This window comes from Lingula anatina, chromosome 8 (genome assembly GCF_051362555.1).
Source record: "Lingula anatina isolate TDL-2025a chromosome 8, LinAna3.0, whole genome shotgun sequence".
Classification (NCBI taxonomy): Eukaryota; Metazoa; Brachiopoda; class Lingulata; order Lingulida; family Lingulidae; genus Lingula; species Lingula anatina.
In genome coordinates, this window is record NC_141774.1 from 18,344,493 (window position 1) to 18,352,517 (window position 8,025).

The window sequence follows — 8,025 nt, forward strand, 5'->3', positions numbered from 1 at the left end:
TTCTGACTCTGTTTTCGTCTGTTAAGTGTCATTAATTTCTTATCCCTTTTGACATTAATGTCATATATACTAATATTCACAATTCAAAACCCATTTCAATCTGTTACTCGTAACAGAGTCACAATAATGAAGGAATGATAACATATGGCACACAAATATTTAGCTTAAGACTCAAGACTCAACTAAAATGGTCACAAGGTGGAAAAAACTACTGGGAAACAAAGCCCTTTATTATCATGGTGTTCTCTCATTATATGTAATGTAAATGGCATTACTAATGCCACAAAAATAATATATACAAATCTGGATCCAACTTAGCTCTCTCACTCATGCCTTAATAGCTTATTATGGGCATGTTTTAGCCCATACTTCTTCATATTGTAAATTACTCAATACATATGACAACTAAATTTTGTAGCAATGCCATATAACTGATTAACTTGTTATAATTTATGGGATTTTATTTTTTGTTTTTCAAAATTGCCCTTTTCGGACTACAACTCTCAAAACTAAGTGGCTTAATATAAGAAACAAAATTATTATCCAGTAAAACAAAGCTGATTCTTTGTATGTTTAATAGGCATGTTTAATAGGCTATGTAGCAAAGAATTTAGTCTTTTTTGGGTCACGCAGACCTTTTTATCTGTCCTTGACCTTGGACTTATTACCAACTGTAAAACATCTAAACTGCAGTCTCTTTTCTAGGCCAGGGGTCACCTTTCAACTCTCTTTCCCTGATACCTGACCTCCAGACTCTGACCTTAAAATCGTCACTAACAGTCACCAGCATCTCTCTGTCCACAGGATTGAAGGCAACGCAGTTCACCACGTTGTCGTGAGGGAGTTTGGCCAATTTACAATAGTAGTTTCTGTCCCATAGGTATGCATGTTTGTCCTCTGATCCACTAGAATTGAAGGAAGTGAAAAGGTTTATAGTTAGATTTGTACATAACAATTATAATTACATTCATCAACAACCACATACCCCAGTACATGCAAAAAAAAAAAAAAATACTGACACATCTAGTATATTTTTCTCATAGTAATAATGTTACAGTACTATAAGTATTACCATTAGTTGTTCAAAATTACAAACTGAATAATTATGATTTTTTTAGAAAAAGATTATTACTTCTTCAAAAAAGACTTCTTCACTTCTCAAAACTGCTAATTTCTGTCAAACAACATGCAAAATATTTCTTATCAATTCATATCTGATATTAAGTATGTCTGCAGGTACATTTACACGCAATTAAATACACATACTGGTATAAACACACAAAAACACATTTATGAACACTGACAAATGCACGCAAAAAACATACATGTAACACACACACGCACGCAGGCACGCGCACAGACACACACGCACACCTGCTAATATCCTCTACCAGGGTGACAGATTAATTTTTCACAGTTATGTCTCTAGATAAATAGACAGTCATTTTGGTATGATGTCGCATCAGCAAAAAAAAGTCCACAATAATAACTGTGGCCCTGGTAGAGGGTACACCTACTAACACATACAGTATACCCGCAAAGATAAACATCTACCCACCTAGCTACATATTTATCACAAACATCCAAAAATATGTAAAAGCAGTCTTCACTTGGCGTAAACCCCCGATGACCTTTGTAGAGAACCCCAATGTCCTTCATCTTGACAAGGTCAATTACATGCATGTCTATCTCTTCTTTTATTGGTGGTATCCAAGTGTCATCCCTCACCAGGTGGCAGTCTGATCGCCAGGAACGGATGTTCACATAAAGAAATCTAGGATAATGGAGAACAATTAATGATATAAGCCTAGAGATAGAAAATCATTATGGTAATAATCAGAGCTCAACATTACCATAACCTATTTCACTTGGTTGCTACTGAACGCAACCAGGCTAGGTGGTTTGGCTGCTGTTCCAGATTTAAAACAAAATATTTCTCGAGGAGGGAAGGGGGGGAGGGGCTTACCAAGCATGCAATGAAATACTTATTACTTTCTAACTGATACTCCAGATTCAAAAATAATTCCAAATAGAAAGTAATGCAAGTTCCACTGTTTTTCTGACAAAATAAAATTTAAGGAAATGTAATATATTATTGCTATCTTATAATCAACACAAACAACTACTGTTCATGTTAACTAAGAGGAGCCAATACCATAAAACAGACTGGAAAACATACAATAAAAGAAAATTATTCATAATGGAATCAGTTTCATTGTTGGGCAATTGCATGGGTGAAAGTTGTAAATTTAAAACTAAAATTCCAAAAACATAGCTTGGAATTCCTTATCACATTTGGATCATTAAAAAAAAAAAAAAAAAAAAACCTATCAAAACAGTGACTGAAAATCCCAAAATCAGGCATAATCCTGAAAACCTTCACCCATGAGCTCTATGTCTTCAGTGAAACTGGCCCCATGGCTCCTTGTTGATCCTTACCTTTGGTCTGGAGATAAACAAAGTCCTATAATCTGTCCCTTCATTTGGAACATGTAATCAGGAGAGGAATCTTCCTCCAAGAAGTGAATTAGCTCCCCGTCCAAGTACAATCCCGTCTCGACTCCAACGTCTATTTTCTTTATACCAATTTGATGCGGCACAAACCCCTGCGTCCCAGCTGTGAAGATCAGATATTTTTGATTACTTTTCATAGCATCTCTCCGCTGCCAGTACAGCCTGGCCAGCTCATCTTGTGTCAGTTCATCTATAGAGCTGTTGTCCGAGTCCTCACGTTCCAAACAGCCAAGAAAATCCTGTTCTGAACCCAAATGCTGCCTTATGTCTTCTCCGTTAATTTTAACATCTTTTTCCACAGCCTGCCTCTGGTCTAACTGTGACCCTGCAAGGCCATACTGATTAATGGATGAGTCTGTTTGGGCATCATGACTGACCTCCGATACTGATGGATCAGATGGGCCTTCTGTACACGCTGGCATGTAATTTCCCCAATCTGTGTCATGAACATCACCACAAGATGGCGGCACTGTCTGGACCACATCCCTTTCCCATCCGCTGCCACCAGAAGGATTGCTCACCTCTCTGTTAAGTTGAGATGTGGATTCATCAATTTGGGATGCATCTTTATTTCCATGCTCTTCTTGAAAATATAAATGAAATAGGTAATTTCTGTTATCCTCTCCTAAATCAGCACCCTCTTTTGCCAATTCCTGCCTATTATCAACCGAAACAAGGTCAACCTGTCCTGAATGAAGGTCACATTGCCCTGAATTTGGGTCACTGTGTCCTGAATGTGAGTCAATCTGAGTTGGATCTAGGTCCGCATGACCTGCATTGTTTTCAAAGTGACTCAGATAAAAGGAATTGCCCCCAACAGCTTGCAGCTGCTCATCTCCTGTGTGTAAATGTATATGAATATCCTTAAAGTCTACTTCCGGTCCCAGCCTCTGTTTCCTGTTACTATGGTGATCACGAGATGCAGCCATGTTGCACGATGCATCTAGGGAACTTTCTGTTTCTTGTTTGGATTTCTTTGAGGCAGCTTCATCTTCATGACAATCGGCAAACATCAGATACCTAGTAAATAAGACCATTGGTTGAAGTTATAAAAATAAATTTAGCTCGGATTCAGTTTCATGTTGAAAGCATTACCTGATATTGTATGAAAAGCTCAATTTACAAAAATGGGTGACGATGGCCACGACAGAGGCAGGTGACGGCTATATGTACAGACACATCTGACAAAATGTTAGAATACCTTACAGCAATACTGTGGAGCAGGCATTTGGCTGTATATCATTCTCATGCCAAACTATCTTATTATCAATTTGTTATTTCAAAAATTTACACAGTAAATAAGTTAACATAAAACACCACATGTTGAATCTTTTATGTATTTACAATAATTCCTAGAGTTTTTTTACCGCCTCTCATTTTACCTGGAGGCAAAACCTTCACTGTAGCAGAACATCACTCTCCTCTGCTGCCAGTCCGACATTTCAAAGTCAAACTTTTCATCTTTATTCACCTAAAAAAGTAGTATACATGTTATTTTTTTAACATTTTGCTCCAAACTGTTTTAAGACTTTAATTTATTAGCTAATGACATTATCCTATCACTTGATGTGCAATACGTATTTTAGATATTATTCATTTCAGGAAATTCCATATGTAAAACCTATTCAAAACTGTCAATATTAAACGAAAGGATGGTAAATAAATAAGCCTTTTTGGCCTATTAAATTGTAATAAAATAAATTGATTAATACATTTTGAATACTTCATCTTTACTAATTTTTTTATCATTGTGATCAGAAATTATAATCACATGGCAAAAATTACTCTTAGACTCAGTGAGAAACTATGAAAAAAACTTGTAATCAATTAATCAGAAACAGACTACTTTCTAATACCTTGGCCACAAAGACCTGTGAGGAGTTATTGGCTGACCACCCAAGTTCCCCTGTTAACATAAACTCCTGGTCCAAGTATGGAGACAGATAGAAGTCACCATACATGTCAAATGGAGAGTTGGGATAGAACCACACCAACTGGGGTACTTGTAGATGATCACCAGCTGAAATGGCAGTTAGAGGTATATGAGACAGAGGATCTCACTGGTCAAAAATATTGTTAAAATTTTTTACTTTATATGAGAAAGAATATTTCACTGGTGGAGATTTGAAAAGATGGAAATTCAGAAACTAAAGATTATTCCATTGGCAGAAAAATCTGAATTATGAAAATATGAGAGATAATCTTTCAATGCCATAAAATTTGGACATCTTTTCATTGGTTTATACCAAATGTCTTCCCAAATGGACACAATGACACTTGAACATTCTTCTGATGCCTAATTATGTGGAGTTACCTGCTTTTATATTATAGACCACAATAATCCCATCAAATTCGTTGGACTGTGGTCCCACAGCGAGTATTAAGCTGTCATCGTGGTTGAACTTGGAGAACTGCGGAAATTTCATGGTTGTGTCGCGCACATTGATGCTATATTTCAAAGAGATGGGGTATTCAGCGCTCCAAACCTAAGGAAATAATGGAATACGATATATTGTCACATATTGGCCTTATATTTCAAAGAAACTGGGCAACCTGTTGAATACGTCTTTGGAATGTAGGGTTTATTGTACAAGCATATTGATTTTTTGTTCAAAAGAGATAGGGTACCCCATGCTTCAAGCCAAATAAAGCAGTGGATATAATAAACATCTCTTGTATATAAAACCGTTTTTTTTTTTTTTTTTTTTTTTTTTACTTTTTTTAAAAATAGGTATTATTATCTAAAAACTCAAAGAAAAAAACCTACGTGATCCAAATCTCAGTAATTTATGTACACTTTTATATAGCAATATAATAATTAATTTTTATGGAAATTTCAAGATCTTTCATTTAATCACAAACTTGGGTTCACCAATACCACTGACATATTCCATAATGGTTATCTTTATAGTATTACCTGTTTTTGAGTTCTAAATCTTAATTATTGTCTAGCTCTTGTAATGGACATACACAGGACATATACAGTATATCTTCAGAACCTTTATCTTATTATAATTTTTTCTCTGAGAAGTGAAATTGACACTGATCAGAAATCAACTTACCTTAACGTGCCCGTCTTTTGAAGAGGTGGCAAAAAATTTTCCGCAGTGAGCAAAAGAGACATAGAGCACCTCATCGGTGTGTTGGGTGAGCTCTTCACTCAAAATGTCAGGAACATGATAGAACAGCCGGCGATACTCATCCTTCCAGGAGGGGATGCCCTCTGGTAGTGAGGGACTCCTGGGTAGAAATAAATGCATTTTTTTAATCATTGATATTTGAACTTTTTGGAGGATTTTTAATATCAGGGGCAGATCCAGAGATATTTTCTGACAGTCTTCCAAATTATCTTTGTTGATCTATCCTCTATTTTTTAGTCTTCTGATGGAAAAAATTAGATACCCATCAATGTACTCATCCAGAAGATGGCCTCAATCTGCCCCTGAATATTCAATATTCTTTTGCATCATATTGAATTACTATAAAATTATACTGTAGTACTTAGTATTCTCCTGATAATATTGCAGATTTCTTTGAGAGTTATAAAGACTTAGAAAATTAATAAAGAATATCATTTAAAAAAAAATGATAATAAAGGACTAAGTTCTGAAATGGACATAAGTCTTTTTTGGAAGTGACTAAAATTGGGATAATTTTTAAAAAGTGAAATAACAGCAAAGTATGTGAATATATCTAATCTCAAAATAATACTGTTTAAGAATAATTAAAACAACAAATAGCCATAAATTACAATAATAAGGAAAAAATAAGACTCCCTAAAAAAATTAATTGAGTAGAAATATTTTGCCTTACCCTTTGACATTCCATTTACAACATACAATCTCTCTCCATAAGAATTCATCCTGCGAGATTTTATACCAGTCTTTACAGACTAGCCCAGCTTGTATGATATCTAGACCAGGGAGGTAGGAAAATATGTGCAGCAGCACACCATGCGGGATTCTTTTCCAAATGCTCATACTACACTGAAATCGACAGGCAACAAAATCCTTTTAGAAGCAGTCTGTTCATCAAGCAAACCTTAGTTAAAGGGATACCAACTGTTTGTTTTGGCCAAAAAATGAATTTTCCTGTGGTAAGCAACAATTTTCCCCAAATTACCAATGCTTAAAGAATGATCAATCCATTCTGAAATTTACACCTTTTTTTCCCCAAAAAGTTTGGTTTTTGTAATAATCTCTTCAGAGATTATTACAGAGGGTAGTCATCTATGGAGAGCTTGTGATCTGATGGAACTTGATCTGATGACAAAAACATATTTCAGAATAATTGTGATAATTAACTGCTGTTTTGGTGGTAAAAGTCAATTTATTACATTTCTATTAGTTGTTTACAATTTATTACATTTCTATTAGTTGTTTACAATGTATTTATGTGAAATATGCATCTTAAAGAGTTGCTATGATCCCTTAAATTTTTTCAGAGCCTACTGGAAATTGATCTCTTTTATATCGAAGCATAGTTTCATTTTCCAAATGTTCACAATAAAACTTCGCCCAACCCTCTTTTGGATCAATTGATAAAATGTTGCAAACATTCAGACCAATGAACCTTCGGACTATCACAACGGATTAACCCTTATATTATCCCACTCAATCTGCTGTTTACCAGAAAAGGGAGAGCCATGTTGATAATAGAGCTGTATGCTGTCATTTCTGAACCTAAGGATGCCTTCAGGGTTTGTTTCAAGTCACAGGAGTCATATGAGGCATTGCTTTAATAGTGTATTAAAAAAGCGAAAACATAAACGAGGCTGTGCATATTTATGTCATGAAGTCATGAAGGATAAAATAAACTACATTTTGGTGAATTCTCTCCAATTTCTAAACCTACCTCGTTCTTGTAACAGTAGAATTATCAGGACAGGATGGAGCTGTCAGTTGTGTTTCAATCCTCGCGTCAAACTGAAGTAAATTGATAAATAATATAATGTGAATATCGACATCCAAATTGTACAGGCCAAAGCACGACTCGAATACATCAAATCAGATGAGTATTGGTCAGATATCTGACCATCTACGATGGTACCCTTAATCTGAGACACATGCTGGCAGTACCGCGTGCTGGTTAATCCTTCTTTTATTCTAAGTTCATGCGCGTTCTTTCCTTCCTGGGTCAGGTCCAAAGTCAAGCTATAATTTTGCAAATACCTTAGTTATCATTAAACTTTAATATTCAGAAAGCAATCTTATGGATAGACTGAATTGTGTTTTGTTATATTACTTTTAAAATATTGTCTATAATTCCCTCAAACAAATCACATACTGACTTACGAAAAAGACAGTCAGAAGTGGCAATCCCCACACCTGGAGGCAGACATCTTGAAAATATCCCGGATGTCAGTTTCGCATTGGAACACTTTCAAGTAGACAGTCTCTTAATTTTTCACTTTTGTTTTTCATGGGATGAATGTTTAAGTTATACTCGAATATTATGGACTGTATTACTGAATGATCATCAATTGACCAAGAATAAAGTGAGCCCGTCTGG

At 35.3% G+C, this 8,025-nt stretch overlaps 1 protein-coding gene across 2 annotated transcripts; it reads right to left on the minus strand.

The window, feature by feature from the left end:
- Nucleotides 1–190: 190 nt before the first annotated feature.
- LOC106170485 (F-box/WD repeat-containing protein 5) lies at nt 191–7,946 on the minus strand. 2 transcript variants are annotated; one of them, XM_013550368.3, is made up of 10 exons: nt 7,809–7,946; nt 7,369–7,439; nt 6,328–6,500; nt 5,577–5,754; nt 4,829–5,000; nt 4,371–4,534; nt 3,897–3,985; nt 2,440–3,534; nt 1,559–1,774; nt 191–905 (listed from the first exon to the last, which is right to left on the minus strand). In XM_013550368.3, exons 3-10 carry the CDS (start codon nt 6,492–6,494, stop codon nt 683–685), a joined length of 2,304 nt encoding a protein of 767 aa, XP_013405822.2. In that variant the 5' UTR covers nt 6,495–6,500; nt 7,369–7,439; nt 7,809–7,946; the 3' UTR covers nt 191–682. The 2 variants fall into 2 exon arrangements, with proteins under 2 accessions (XP_013405822.2, XP_013405823.2); XM_013550369.3 differs by having other exon boundaries at nt 7,805–7,846.
- Between the last annotated feature and the right edge of the window lie 79 nt (nt 7,947–8,025).

Excerpts from the sequence above, each read along its gene's own strand:
- LOC106170485 (XM_013550368.3), bottom strand. The coding sequence starts at position 6,494 with ATGAGCATTTGGAAAAGAATCCCGCATGGTGTGCTGCTGCACATATTT. Across the intron at positions 5,755-6,327 it reads TGTAAATGGAATGTCAAAGG|GAGTCCCTCACTACCAGAGG; the intron begins GTAAGGCAAAAT and ends ATTTCTACCCAG. Across the intron at positions 1,775-2,439 it reads TGTTTATCTCCAGACCAAAG|ATTTCTTTATGTGAACATCC; the intron begins GTAAGGATCAAC and ends CCATTATCCTAG.